The 15,667-nt window shown below is 40.4% G+C and overlaps 1 protein-coding gene across 1 annotated transcript in view; it reads right to left on the reverse strand.

Moving 5' to 3' along the window:
* ablim2 (actin binding LIM protein family, member 2) overlaps positions 1 to 15,667 on the reverse strand; it is a 206,714-nt gene that overhangs the window by 76,860 nt on the left and 114,187 nt on the right. The window contains exons 7-12 of the mRNA XM_037674776.1: positions 11,659 to 11,746; positions 10,374 to 10,432; positions 7,438 to 7,479; positions 5,249 to 5,326; positions 4,994 to 5,137; positions 3,788 to 3,820 (exon numbers count right to left, since the gene is read on the reverse strand). Of these exons, the coding sequence (XP_037530704.1) occupies positions 3,788 to 3,820; positions 4,994 to 5,137; positions 5,249 to 5,326; positions 7,438 to 7,479; positions 10,374 to 10,432; positions 11,659 to 11,746 (444 nt within the window). The remainder of the gene's footprint in view (positions 1 to 3,787; positions 3,821 to 4,993; positions 5,138 to 5,248; positions 5,327 to 7,437; positions 7,480 to 10,373; positions 10,433 to 11,658; positions 11,747 to 15,667) is intronic.

Genomic DNA, 15,667 nt, shown 5'->3' on the forward strand with positions numbered 1-15,667 from the left:
TACATATATATATATATAATTATTTTTATTTTAGTTTCTCACTAAACACTGAATTCTGTGGTTATTTGCAAGCATAAAGAGCAACAGCTGTCTGGTGTAGAACTTGTTGCCACAAGCTGGGATACTTCTGGTCAGACTTTTATTATTCTGCCAAAAAAAAAAACATATAAAAAAACCAATAGTACTACATACAGCACATTATACGCACATCAACAAACCTTTATAGAGCAATCTATAGCAATGGCTTGGACAAGTGAAGACACTGTCTAATGTTTGACCTTTATTTGTGACCTTGACCTTTAAGTTGAGGTGATGATTATGGGCAGGAAAAGAGAATGTTTAAGGAAATACAGATGAAGAAAAAAAAATTCAACATTTGTGGTGGTGTAAAGATTTAAATAACACATTCTGCTAGAACTGCCATGAAATGTAAAAAATTGGAGTTGTTTTAATATCAACTTTAGAATGGTTTATACTAGACATTATTAGTTGGTCATTACAGTTTGTACACACCAAAAACTGCAGATGTCTTAAAATAATTTCCACCTTGAAAACGTCACCATGGTTTAAATCACTATCATTTAAAGGTTTGTACCACCATACATTTTACAGTGCACTGTTATTCTGGCAGAAACATTACGAGGAAAGGTTACAGCTGCTCCTGTTGCCAATAACCACAGAGTTCCATTTAAATGTCTTGAAAGCTTGAGAGTGGTGTAAAAGTTTATAATATAGTGTTTGCATGAACTTTGATGAAGTTTTTGGAGATTAGAGCTGCTTTAAGACAACAAGCATCCACTTTGTCCTTGACCGCATATAGACTTGCCTATAGCTCATTAGTCTAGCGAGAATTCATCTCTATTGACATCAAGGTTCATGTTCAATAATCCAGGTTAAACATCCAATAATGTTCAAACAGGTCATCTGCACAGTTTCCTTTTTTGCTGTTAAGAGACGTTTCACCCTCCATCCGAAGGGCTTTATCAGTCTGAGAAGTCCAAACAAACTGTTTTCCCCACTAAGCAGTACACTCCTACAGTGGACCAACCAGTTTGCTGGTGATAAGATGGTTTCTGGGGGCTGTCTTCTCCCCCGTTGATTTCTCCCAAGCTGCCACAGCCAATCATCTCTATTGATTTATCTACAACAGGTAAGATACTCATTTTGATAAACAAAACAAAACAAAAATCAGTGCTTTTGATCACAGTCATACACTGATGGGACACACATCAGAGGCAACGAGGGATTCAGTGTCTTGCCCAGCAACACTTCGGCATGTGACTGATGGTGGAATCAAACCCCCAACTCTCCTATTGGAGGTCGACTGCTCTAACCACTCAGCCACAGTTGCCTCCAAAATAAATAACCCACCAGCATAGCTTTTCCAGCTGAAGATCCCAAACTGAAGGTGTGCTTGTGGGGCACACAGAGAGAACCAGAGGTTATGTCTCTGCCTCCTCTGAACTCTTTATGGCGTTCAGTCAGCTCTGCCCCGACTCTTTCTTTCACCCTCTCCCACGGTAGCAAGATGTTTTCTTCTCTTTTGCTGTTATCATTTATGAGTTCTGACATTAAAGACACTTAAAAGCCATTTTTCCCCCCACAATAAATAGGTCGCACATTGTTGATAAAGCAAGCAATTTGACACTACACTTTCTGCAATCCCTCAATGAAACAGAAGGGGTCGCTAAAAATCAATATTGCTGAGCCAAAAAATGGAAGGGAGTTTACAGGAAGTGCAGTTCTTTTTTTTTTTTTTTTTTGGAAGTGTAAAGTGTAGTTCTTGTAAACAAACATAACTATTGACCTTTTTTTACATACATTAATGCTCATGCTGAACGCTAGTGATTTACAATACATTGTGCTCAAGATAAGATTTATCCCACAATGAGGAAGTTCATCCATGCCAACTCCTGGTTCTTTAACATCTCATCAACTTTTATTTGATGTTTGTGTATATTCATTACTGTCACTACTATAATCTCCTTATCTGACAAAAGATTATTAAAAATTATTCTTAAAAATTGATGTTTCATCTTTCATTCTTTTAAGAATGTTTTGAAACACGAGGTACCTGAGTTTACACGCACACCTTGGTTAAAGAAAACGAGCAATATTCTCACATGGCTGGAATCAAAATCACATAAGAGTTTTTAAGGATAGTAATCAAAGCAATATCATTGCTGTTTATTTATTTATTTTTAACACTGGCATATTTTACATGTGTATTTCTTAAGTCTTATGGCATTGATAGAGTACAGTCTTGTTATGAGCTGTAGCATTATTGGTTAATTTCACTGAAAAGTGCAACACGATATCTGATACATTTAAATAAACTTAGATTGTCCTTGAATTTTCCTTAAAACCCTATACCACAAACCCTTAAAGCTTGTTTTAACTAACCAAGAATTTTAAAGCTTTTGTTTGAACCTCTAAACACCCACACACTAAGAGCTCATTTATTTGACTCCACTGAGACATTAGCAACCAGGATCTAATTCTGAATTCTAAAAATCGATCTGTACCCATGAACAGAAATGTGTTCCCCACATACACAGAAGATTCCCATGAGTCATGACACTGACAAGATGTCTTTTATCCCCCACATTAAAAATGTTACCAGAACTGCTTTCCTCCACCTGCGTAATATCACTAAGATTAGAAACACCTTCTCCAAAAATGATGCAGAAAAACTGTTTCGTGCATTTGTCACGTCTAGACTGCAATATTGCCATTGTTTACTATCTGGATATCTAAAAACTTCTTTACAATGTCTTCAGTTGATCCAAAATGCTGCTGCCAGAGTCTTAACTGGAGTTGACAGGAGAGATCATATTTCTCCAGTTTTAGTTTCTCTCCATTGGCTCCCTGTCAAATCCAGAATAGAAATCAAAATCTTACTTCTAAACTACAAAGCTCTCAACAACCTAGCTCCATCTTATATTACAGATCTTATCATTCCATATTTTCCTAACAGAGCACTTCACTCTCTGACTGCAGGTTTACTTGTGGTTCCTAGAGTTTCCAAAAGCAGAATGGGAGGAAGATCTTCCAGTTATCAGGCTCCTCTCTTGTGGAACCAACTTCCAGTTTCTGTCCGTGAGGCTGACACATTGTCCAGTTTTAAGACTGGACTTAAGACTTTCCTTTTTGCTAAATCCTATAGTTAGGGTCGGCTTGGGTTTCCTGAGCTGTCCCTTAGTTATGCTGCTATAGGCTTAGACTGCTGGAGGACAAACTGACCACATTTCTTCACTCTGCTTCTGTCTTTCCTTACTCTGCTCAACCTGTTTTGTATTTTTCATTATTTCTATCTTCACATGTGTTTTTGTCTTTCAGGTACACCTGCACCTACATCTGGACCTGCCATTCTGTGTTCGTTTGTTTCTACTTCCTGTCCTCTCAAACACAGCTGGTTGAAGCAGATAGCCCTTGTTCCTGAGTCTGGTTCTGCTGGAGGTTTCTTCCTGTTAAAAGGGAGTTTTTCCTTTCCACTGTCTCCTTTGTGCTTGCTCAGGATGGGAGACTGTGATGAAGTGAAGATTCAACACATTCTGCTGCTTCCTTAGATAGAGGACTCTACTAATAGGCTTTTTTATGTAAGTGAATGTTCCTGTTCAGTGCTCTGAAGCAAATTCTGTTAGGATTTGGCTCTACATAAATAAACTGAATTGAACTGACATGACCTGTGTACCCCATCATCACATGAAACCAAAGAAACATACAGAAAACACACAGCACAAATGAGGGGTTTTTGCACACACTGAAACACTGTGTACCATATTACCTCAGTAGGAGTAGGAGAAAGCAGCTGGGGGGACTGCAAATGAAGACGGGGAGAAAGCCAATGATTAGGATGAACTCATATGTGAGGATTAATATGAGTTGCGTCGTTTCATTCTACATACAAAGCCGGGACTCGGGCTGTCATTGACATAGTTGCATGGTGACAATTGTCATTCTGTTCTGGTAGTAGATGTATCTGCCCCTTCTCGACACAAGGCCTCGGCCAAAGTATTGTCTGATTGATCAAAAGTTGGTAGGCATGTTTGCTTGTGGGGGAAGCTCTCGAACAGCAATGTTGTCATTTTGTTTCAACTACTCCACTTCCAGAATCTGGCTGTTGTGTGTGGAAACAACATGAACAGCTTTGAGGAGCAGTTGGTTGAGGCAGTCAGAAAATACGTCCATCTGTACAATTCAGTTATATGGACTGTACTTATAGCCTATCAAGACACTAAAAAAGGCTTTACACTACAATCTGTGCCTCATTTACCCATTCATACAGCACTCTACTAGATTTATACAAAGCTAATTGAACAAATCATTCTAAAGAGACTAATCAGAGCTTTATCACATTCATACACTGATGGGACACACATCGGAGGCAACGAGGGGTTCAGTGTCTTGCCAAGCAACACTTCAGCATGTGACTGATGGTGGAATTGAACCCCCAACTCTTGCATTGGAGGACGACTGCTCTAACCGCTCAGCCACAGCCGCCCTAAAGTTGAAGTGGAGACCCTGGTGGGAAGAATCCTGTGCCATGTAACGCAGTGGGAGGGGTTTACCAGCAGCTCTGCACTGTGTCTCATGGACTACGATGGGTCTATGTGAAAACAAAATGAACCGTGGGACCACAAGCCAACTGTTTGGCATTGGATGTAGGATGAAACGACCTTCAGCAATCCAGCAACACAATCAAGGATGGAGTGAAAACAAAGGAAATGGCTCAATGTTCTTTCTTCCTGCTGAAATAAAGTGTGACTGCAGTGTTTAGGATTAGCTGAGCTTGTGAGAGAACATGGATTTCTGACAAGAGTGAGAAGAGATGAAGTGGGAGGGAATCTATAAAGAAACCAAATACATTTTGTTTAGTTAAGGCAGTAATACCTTAGAATTATGGCATTTGCATGAATCACTATAAACTTTTTTTTTTCTTTCCCAAGTGGTTTAGTTAGTGTGATCAGAAAGATGTAAGAGTCTGTGCCACCTCCCCGTAGTGCCTCTCCTCAGATGGGTAGCTGACATAAGGAGAGTAGGACAACATGTCGGGCCTGTCGATGTTATAGATAGCTTTGGTTTTTGGGAGGGCTGCCAGGTCCTTGTAGTCCAACATCTCCTCTCCCAGTTTGGCCTAGACAAAGAACAAAATATTTACACCAACTTTCCCGAGACGATGTGAATAAAATGCACATTTTTATCTGTGAAAAGAACAGAACATTGGGCAGAATTAGTTTTGTCTTACATAGATGACTCTGTTGGGAGAGCCGGAGGTGCTGGAAGCAGGGACTGAAGTGATGCTTTCAGAAGACGTCCGAGTCACCTGAAACACACAACACAGTCACATATACACACAGTCACAGACAGCAACTTGACGATTGGTAGAGACAGATGTAAGTGGACTGTACTTATCTATCACCTTTTTATTTTATTGAGATAAACTCTTTCCACTACAATCTGTGCCTCATTTACCCATTCATACAGCACTCTACTAGATCTGTACAAAGCTAATTGAACAAATCATTCTAAAAAGACTAATCAGTGATTTATCACATTCATACACTGATGGGACACACACAAGAGGCAACGAGGGGTTCAGTGTCTTGCTCAGGGACACTTAGGTATGTGACTGCTGGTGGATTCAAACCCCCAACTCTTGCATTGGAAGAATATGTTAATTTTCAGTTGATGATGGAGGAGTTGGAGGAGGAAGATCTGGTTCTTCATTTGTTAAATGAGGAGAGGACCTTGTTTGTAAGTTTGTCATGCAGAGACCAGCATCATTTCCAGAAACAGAGAGGAAACGTGTCCCTCCGCTGCCAGACTGAGCGCAGCCGAGACACCACTGCATCTCTGTGCAGTCTCCATGTGCACAAAAATTATTCCACAAGCCCATTGACTATATTTGTAAGATTCTTGGGCAGCACAGTTGTTGGCAGAGCTGCTGCCTCTCAGCAAGCAGGTCGCCGGATCAAATCCTGGTTCAGGGGCCTTTCTGGGTGGAGTTTGCATGTTCTCTCCGTGCATGCACGGGTTTTCTCCGGGTGCTCTGGTTTCCACCCACAGACCAAAAACATGCACATTAGACTGATTGGTAACTATAAATTGTCTCTAAGTGTGAGTGAGAGAGTGAATGGTTGTTTGTCTTATTTGTCTCTGTGTCCCTGTGATGGACTGGAGACCTGTCCAGGATGTCCCCCACCTCTCACAAAGTGATTGCTGGACATGGGCACCAGTGACCCTCATGACCCAAAAAGGAAGAAGCAGGTAAAGATAATGGATGGATGGACATGTATACACATGTGTATACGTGTGTGTGTATTTTTTATAATGATTAGATGCAGTCACACACCAAATAGGGAGTCAGTGTTGGATGCTGTCTATCATGTTGCACAAAGATTCATAACTGGCTGTGATTATCGTACCCACCACTGTACCCTGTATTCACTGGTTAACTGGACATCATTAACTTCACACAGACTCTCTCACTGGTACATTTTCATCTTTAAATCACTTCTTGGTCTGCTGTCTTCATACATCTCCTCCTACATGTCTCTGCGTGAGTGCAGCTACAGCGTGCGCTCTCAGGACATTATTACCTGCAGTGTTCCCTCAGTGCGGACTGAACTAGGCAAAAGGGCCTTCTCCTACTCCGCTCCTGTTTCCTGGAATATCTTACAAAAAGATCTGAAGCTCTTGACCTTGACCTCTCTAAGTGGCTTTAAACATCTGTTAAATTCATGGCAAAAACCAATGCAGACATGTTCCTGTTTTTAGTATTTTATATCACTCTATAATGTAGCTGTTTTTGTTTCGTTTTTATACAATTTCTTCGATTTACTTCTCATTTTGTATGATTTTTTAATATGATTGTCTACTGTTGTCATCATTCTTTGTTTAAATCATGTCACTCTTGTAAATGAGCCCTCAAGTCTCAATGAGACTGACCTGTATAAATAAAGGTTGAATGAATGAAAAAGTACATTTATTTTTTAAGTTATCATGCTCACATGTACAAATGGATGGACAGAGGGTATTTTCTATTCCCCTCTTCTCTCCGACAGGGGACAAAAATTACCCATCAAGATTTATGCATCCAAGAAAAGCACTTCTAGAAACTTAAATGACTTTAAGTAATCAAAGAACCCATTACTCGTTCTGTCAAGCACATGGACTGCAGTGGTTCTGTTAGTGGACTGGGAGCTCTCTTATGATTTTATTGGTTATTACCACGTTCAGTTTCCCTCCTTGTGCATGAATCCATGCACTGACATTATCAGAGCCAACATGAGGACATCACTCAGTGCTCACATTTGTTAGCCTCCACACAGGAACATGTCGGACCCAGCAAGCACACAGCAGAACACATGGCAGTGCAGTACCAACCAACCCATGCAAAGGGGGGCAAATGACAAGATGTGCACGAACACCAACCTGCTGCTCAGGAACATCACTGAGCTGTATCCGGACCTGCTTCTAAAGAGGAGAGGTGATGATGAGGAGTGCAGTGTGGACATGGAGGAGAGGGCAGATGGAGGTCAACAGCTTTTCAATGAATCACATGAAGCTGATATTGATAACAACATCTAGTGCATGTGCATGATCCAGTCGGATTCAAGTTTTTACTTGAACATCCTGAGACCCTGGATCTTTGTATGAGGACTTGGATTGTTTTAGAGAACTGCTTATTGTAGAAAGCTGACATTTAGTTTTTACAGTAATTGGGACCTTCTGACTCCAGTTTACACAGAAGAATGTTAAAAGCAAAAATTCTTCTGTCCTCATATGAGGACGTAATTTTTTTCTAAAACTACTTCCTGTACCATGACAATCGGTTTGTGATTACATGGGCAAATCATATATTCTCTGTATATTCTATTAACATAACAAATATATCAAATTCATATATTAAGTAAGAAATATATCAATTCATTTTAGATTATTAAATATCATCAACCAGTATGATATCCTTCACAGAGGCTGACAGTACAAACTGATTAGAAATATATGGAAAATATACAGTTCTGAACAGGAGGATTAATTTTCTAACAATATACGGGTTTTTAACACTGAGGAACGTTCATGGACCAGCTTTAGGATACACTACAGCTTGGCAGATTAAACGCTAAACTAAGAATAGATGAACGGTGAGATTATTGTCATTCCAGCACAACATATTATAAATTCTTTTTATATCGTTGTTTGCTTTCACCCTCTGTTTCTATTCAGTTCTGTGCTAATTAAAGAGAGACTGGAAGGAAGAGACAAAACAAAGCTCTTTTCTGGGTCATGCATAAAAAGATTTTATAAAATCTTTAAGCGTTCTTTGTGACTGCGTACGCTGCGTGTTCATTCAGTTCTGTCAGTTTGTGTTTGAAGTTTATTCATTGTGTTGTTTTATTTTCACATTACACGTCTCTCTCTTGCAAATGAGGCAAAAGTGTTTTGATGAGACTAACCTGTATAAATAAAAGAAATGAAATGAAAACTATTAATTTTGTCTGGATGGATGGATGGAATCAATGACATCATCCTCAGTCGGAAAAGGGTGGATTGGTCTCTTCGGGTCGAGGGTGAGGTTCTCCCTCAAGTGGAGGAGTTCAAGTATCTCGGGGTTTTGTTCAAGAGTGAGGGGAGAATGGAGAGTGAGACTGACAGACGGATTGGTGCAGAGTCTGCAGTATTGTGGACTCTGTGCCAGTCCATTGTGGTGAAGAGGGAGCTGAGCTGTGAGGCAAATCTCTCTGTTTACTGGTCGGTCTATGTTCCTACCCTCACCTCTGGTCATGAGCTCTGGGTAGTGATTGAAAGAATGAGATCCTGGATACAGGAGGTTGAAATGAGTTTCCTCTGCAGGGTAGCTGGACTCTCCCTTAGAGACAGTTCAGTTGTCAGGAGAGACTCCAAGTAGAACCGCTGCTCCTCCACATCTAGAGGAGCCAGTTGAGGAGGTTCGAGCATCTGGTAAGGATGCTCCCTGTGTGCCTCCCTAGGGAGATGCTTTGGGCATGTCTGACTGGGAGGAGACCCCGGGGAAGACCCAGGACACTCTGGAGACACTACGTCTCTTGGTTGGTCTGGGAACTCCTTGGTGTCCTCCCAGAAGAGCTGGAAGAGTTGGCTGTGGAAAGAGATGTCTGGGCCTCCCTGCTCAAGATGCTGCCCCCGCAACCTGACTTCAGAAGAATCAGAAGATGATGGATGGATGGATGGAATCGACATAGTGTCATGAATAATTAATTTTAGATATTCCCATCTTGCCTCTGTTTGAATAAATGAATAAATAAACAAACCAATAAAAAATTAAATAGCACCTCCAAAACAAATAAAAATTTGATGAACAGAATGAGTTTATTTCACCAAAGTCCATGCTCGATAATCCAGGTATAAAATCCAACAATGTTCAGTCAGGTCATCTGGACGGTTTCTTTTTTGGGGGCTTCATCAGGACTTCATCATGCCCTTAGACTATCTTAGCACCAACATAACTGTTTGTTTCCACTTTGGAGTAAGCTGTTATATTATTATTATTATTATTATTATTTTACTTGTAGGACCTGTAACTGATTGATCAGAGGTAACATAATCTGTATTGTATGTTGAATTTTTATGAGGACTGATGTTTTATTGTGTTGTTATTTTAATGTCTTATAATTTGTATGCAATATGTACCCAGGCTCCGTCTATAAGCTTTAAATAGCTTTTTGGAGACCTGATTCACACACTGTTATTTTGCAGATATGTATTATGTTTCTTTTGTGTGTGTGAATAAACTGAACTGAACTGATGGTGGAGAAGCAGTTTAGTCTGGTGTTTCCTCAGACTGATGAAGCCTTCTGGATGGAAGGTATAGAGTTCCAAAAACTAAACTGAACCGTTTAAAAATATTCTTTTGTGTCCACCTGCATCAAAATTTTGAATCAAAATGTTAAATATGTTGAGGCCTGGAAGGTGTGCAAGAACTTTGGTGTTCTCTGTTGTTGTTTTTCAAACTGTTGTGTTTGTAGTCTTCATTTTGAGCTGTTTATATGAATTATATGTGTATTCACTGTCTGTTTGGGCAGCTGCTACTATACACCCATGAATCCAAGACAAATTTCCCCTAGGGGACAAAAAAGTATATTCTATTCTATTCTGGATGGAGGGTGAAACATCTCAGCACAACAACAAAAAAAAAAAAAAAAAAGAAAGGACCCGTCCAGAGGAGCTGACTGAACATTGTTGGAGTTTATATCATGCACTTCATCTGCACACTCAAAGCTTCCTGAAGCATTTCTGCTCAGGGAGCCTCCTCTGATCTATCATGGCTGTAAACGTTCATTTTCTGTCCTGTTTGCTTTGGACTGTCTTTAATTCCACTTAATGCCCACCTTACTCTTCTCCTCCTGCTTGGCTGCTTGTCTGCATGGGGGATGCCAAATGGACGATCCTGAAGACACAAAGACAGAAAGTGTGATGCGTGTCATGTTTAACACAACAACTGGTTCTGTCCAGATAATCTTTGAACCACTGTCACAACATGTTTCAGACAAACCCATGATGTTTGCGACACACTGTCCTCAAATTAAAGCAGAGCAGCTTCTTGGTATCTGTGGTCCTTTTGCTTCAGACTGTGCTCAAAGTTGAAACTTCCAAATTCACATTCATTCAACCTTTATTTAGACAGGTAAATCCCATTGAGCCTCATCACATGGTAAGTGGAATGGACTGTACTTATACAGCTCCTTTCTATCTGATCAAGATACTCAAAGCACTTTACACTACAATCTGTGCCTCATTTACCCATTCATACAGCACTCTACTAGATCTCTACAAAGATAATTGAACAAATCATTCTAAAGAGACTAATCGGAGCTTTATCACATTCATACACTGATGGGACACACATCAGAGGCAACGAGAGATTCAGTGTCTTGCCCAGGGACACTTCGACATGTGACTGGATTCGAACCCCCAACTCTTGCATTGGAGGACGACTGCTCTAACCACTCAGCCACAGCCGCCCCACATGAGAAGAAAAAAAACAACTAGAACTCTTCTGAAGTTGAACTTCTGACCCAAAACAGTCAGATTCCTGACCAACCTCTAAATTCAATATGGCTGCCCTTCACATTCATAAAAACATAAAAAGGATGAAACAGTTTAAAAAACTCTGATCCATTTAGTCCACCTATCTTGGTTTAGGACATGTTTCCTGTTTCCACGTGCAAAGAGTCGCTCTGGGAACTATTTCTGCTTTGAGAAAAACCATGGAATTGCAGAACTGTGTGTAAAAAGTGGAATTTAATGTATTCACGCTGCACTTTATGAAATTTGGCACACTCACTAAACTGGGAAGTTTGAATTTCATCTAAAGTCACAAAAAGTGGTTAAACTGAGCTGAAGCAAAATGTCCACCAAAGACCAGCTGCTACTCTGAGTAGTAAATATCATTTGCATGAGCGTGCTGATGTGACTCAAGACACACACAAACAGGAAGGATTTGTCCAGCTGAGGGATGATTTGTTAGTTGTGAGAATAAAGACAGTGAAAAATGAGGCTTGGCTAGAAGGTGCATGCTGACTGTTGTTGAAAGGTGGGCTTGTGTTTGAGCAATGGGTCTTTAGCAGACGTTCAAAAAAAGACAAACATTATTGCAGCAAAGGCTGCGTTCACCTTGCAGATACATTTCCTCTCCTTCTGCAAACATCTGCTCACAGCGGGCGCACCGGGCACATGTGGGGTGGTAATGCTTCTCTCCAGCCTGTTGATGAAAAATGAACCACTATTATCTAGGACTTCTTTAAAAAAAAAACTTTACTTTCTTTAGGTTTATTGTGTTGGAACATGATGCTGCATTCCTTTAAATGTTTTTTTTTTTTTTCAATAATTTGAATAAACAAAATATCGTTCTTTTTTGTGTATTTAATAAAAATGAATATAACACTTACTCAAGTACTCAAATACTTTACTGAGTACTGAGTTGAAGCATCTTTTTGAACTAGGCTGAAACATTTACAGATCTTACTGTTCCATATTTTCCTAAAATTGCACTTCATTCTCAGGCTGCAGGTTTACTTGAGGTTCCTAGAGTTTCTAAAAACAGAAAAGCAGAAATGTGTCTGTGAGGCTGACACCTTGAATACTTTTAAGACTGGGCATACGTCTTTCCTTTTTGATAAATCCTATAGTTAGGGTTGACTTGGGTTTCCTGAGCTTTCCCTTAGTTATGCTGCTATAGGCTAAGACTGCTGGAGGACAAACTGACCACATTTCTTCACTCTGCTGCTGTCTTTACTTGCTCTCTATCTGTTTTCTGTTTCTACCTATTAGTATTTATAATTATTTAAAAAATTGTCTCTCCTCCTATAGAAAGTTCACCTGGACCTGTCCTTCTGTGTTTGTCTGTCTCTCCTTCTTGTCCTCTCAAACCCAGCTGGTTGAAGCAGATGGCCGCTTGTCCTGAGTCTGGTTCTGTTGGAGGTTTCTTCCTGTTAAAGGGAGTTTTTTCTTTCCACTGTCTCCTTTGTGCTTGCTCAGGATGGGAGACTGTGGTGAAGTGAAGATTCAACACAATCTGCTGCTTTTACTAATTGTTTTTTTTATGTATGTGAATGTTTCTGCTCAGTGCTCTGAGACAACTTCTGTTGTGACTTGGCGCTGTAGAACTAAATAAACTGAACTGAACATTATAAACCTCCAAAAAGTGAAGGAGGTCTGAATACTTCCCAAAACTACAGGACATTCCCCAAAACTGTGAATATTGTAAAGGACCAGTTCTAAATTCATTAGTAGAGATAAAGAGACCTGTACAAGTATCAACATATAAAACAATTCAGTCTTACTTTTTCTGTGATTCAACAGTGACAACTGAAGACTGCTGCTGGATAAGGGTTTTAAAACATGCAGCTGTTGTGCAGTCCTTCATTGTTTTTACTGATTTTAGTTTTTGCTTGTGGCACATAGTTAAATCAGGAAAACAGCCACTTTATAGTAAAGATAGTCCAGAACCATCTGCCTACCGGAGCCCCTGGCTCCCTAAAAACAAAGTCGGGACCCATAGGTCATCCCAGAACATTGATGAGGTCCCAGACCTCCCAAAAATAATAAACATAATCTTCTCACCTCCAACGCATGGCTGCACTCGTTCGACACCCATCACCCCTCCAACCAACAGCAAATCTGGCCTCTCTAAAATTAGCCAATTCCAGTCTGAGGACATTCAGTTAAGGAGATTAACCCCCGCACCAACGTGCACGGTTCAGATCCAAACCTGGAGGTTTGAGGTCAGATGTTGGAGCTGGCTTCAAAAGACCTAGACTCTTATTCATTTTACTTACTCAAAGAAGCCACACTCGAGGACACAACAAGATATTTAATTGGTTTTACTTGCAAGGGCAGATTTTCACTCACAGGTTTACACAGATCCATACAAGTTCTACATCATGGAGCCCAGTCGCTGCAGTGTGTGAGAATTGTTTTAATACCTTATTATCATCTCTCAGCTCAGTGTGACCTCGGCAGCACATGCAGGATCATGAGAGAGGGAAACTCACACACATGGTTCAACAGTAATTGAACATTTGTAGTGGTAAACATCCTTGACCTTGACCAAAACCCCCTGACACCCTGAATCACTTGATTGATAGTTTCTGACTTAGTGTTTTATTCTTTTGTCACAAGGTGGAGTTGTTGTGTTGTGAACAGAGTGCATTGGTTGTGTTCAGAAACACAGTGGAGAAAGGAAACCTTCAGTCTGTCCCTTGGCTGTCAGATATTTCTGTGTCTTCCCCTTTTCTGCTTATTGTGCTTATTTCATTCTGCCCCTTGTGTGATTCTGTTCCCCTGTATCTGATTCTGTTGTAACTTCCCACTCACTCCTCAGTCTGCCTCTCCAGTCTTCAAGTCTTTATCATTCACACCTGTCTCTCATCAGCCACCTGCCCAGGTGCTCTCATCACTCACTCTCTCTCTGTCTTATAAAAAGCCTTTCTCTCCTCCACTCCTCGTCTGGTCATTGTTCTGTTCTGTACAGACAACACAGTCCTACTCCGTGAGTTTTGTGCCTGTCCACTTTGTGATCTGTGCCCGTCCTGCCTGTTCCAGTAAGTTTTTGCTGCCATGCCAGCGTTTTGTTTTGTTGTTTAAAATAAATGATTTTGATTTTAAACTCCTGCCTCGCTCGCCTGCCTGCAAATGGGTCTAAAACATCAGGATTGTGATACAGTCATGTTGCACTTTTTCAAACCAGGGTCATCAAATGACTAAAATGTAATTTAACAGTCAACTACTATGACCATCCACTTTCCTATGAGCTGTGTGTTTAGCAGAGGGTTACTATAGCATGACGTCACATTCACAACTCAGTACTGTGTTGAAAACAGGAGAGGATCCACAGGGTAGAGTGACGGGACTTGTTTGTCAAGAATAAGTCTGAAATACTAAGTTTGTTGAGGGCGCGTGTTAATGTTTCTAATAGAGCCCGACCAATATTCAAGGATTCAGGGTCCTTTATTTGTCATTCCACCACATGTGGTACATGTAGTGAAATGAAATTGTGTACACATACACAATATATATGCGGGGCTGATATTTTGGGCTGATGTATGCCTTTGGGGTTCTATCGGTATCAGTGATAATTGTCCCATTTTCAAAAATATAAACACACATATATATATATATATATATATATATATATATATATATATAGGTCCTTCTCAAAAAATTTGCATATTGTGATAAAGGTCATTATTTTCCATAATGTAATGATAAAAATGAAACTTTCATATATTTCAGATTCATTACACACCAACTGAAATATTTCAGGTCTTTAATTGTTTTAATACTGATAATTATGGCATACAGCTCATGAAAACCCAAAATGCCTGCTACGTGACTGTTTAAACAATTAACAGGGAAGGGTGTTTCTTTGTTTAATTTATACTTTTGTAACACACTTGATAACTTTACAGTGAATAGTGGAGGAGAGAAAATGTGAACACACATTAGGAAGACTGTTTTTATGACCAGTGCACCACTTATAAACTGTGGGAGCAGGGCTTAATTTGTAAACTGATTGATGCCGAAGCAGCGGGCAGGCCAGGCGTGTGTGTGTGTCTGTGGGGGGCGGGTATGTGGGTCCAGTTTGGTGTATTTTAACGGGTTGTTAAACATCAGCATTTACCTACATTTGTAAACACTTGATTAAATTATTATTTTAGAGAGAAACAGCACGTTGTGTGTGAATAGAGCAGCTGTTATTATGTCAGGTGCACCAGACACTGATCTAACAGACACTGCTCTAACAGACACTGTGTGCTCTAACAGACACTGTGTGCTATTTTTTTTTTTCATTTAGCCTTTATTTATCCAGGTTAGTCTCACTGAGCCACGAGAACTCATTTTCAAGAGAGACCTGTTTAGGGAGCACATGGTGGGGGTTAAGGGCCTTGCTCATGGGCCCAGAGTGGGGCGAATGAGGGTGGGGGCAAGTGTGGGTGTTTCACCTACCCCACCCACAATTTTTTTGATGTTGTCGGGGCCGGGGCGTGAACCGGCGATCTTCGGATCACAAGCCCACCTCTCTAACCTCTGCGCCAAGTATGTTAGAGCACAGTGTCTTGTTCTATCAGACACTGTGTGCTCTAACAGATACTGTGCTCTAACAGACACTGTGCTCTAACAG

This window comes from Nematolebias whitei, chromosome 1, assembly GCF_014905685.2.
Source record: "Nematolebias whitei isolate Nwh7 chromosome 1, NemWhi1, whole genome shotgun sequence".
Classification (NCBI taxonomy): domain Eukaryota; kingdom Metazoa; phylum Chordata; class Actinopteri; order Cyprinodontiformes; family Rivulidae; genus Nematolebias; species Nematolebias whitei.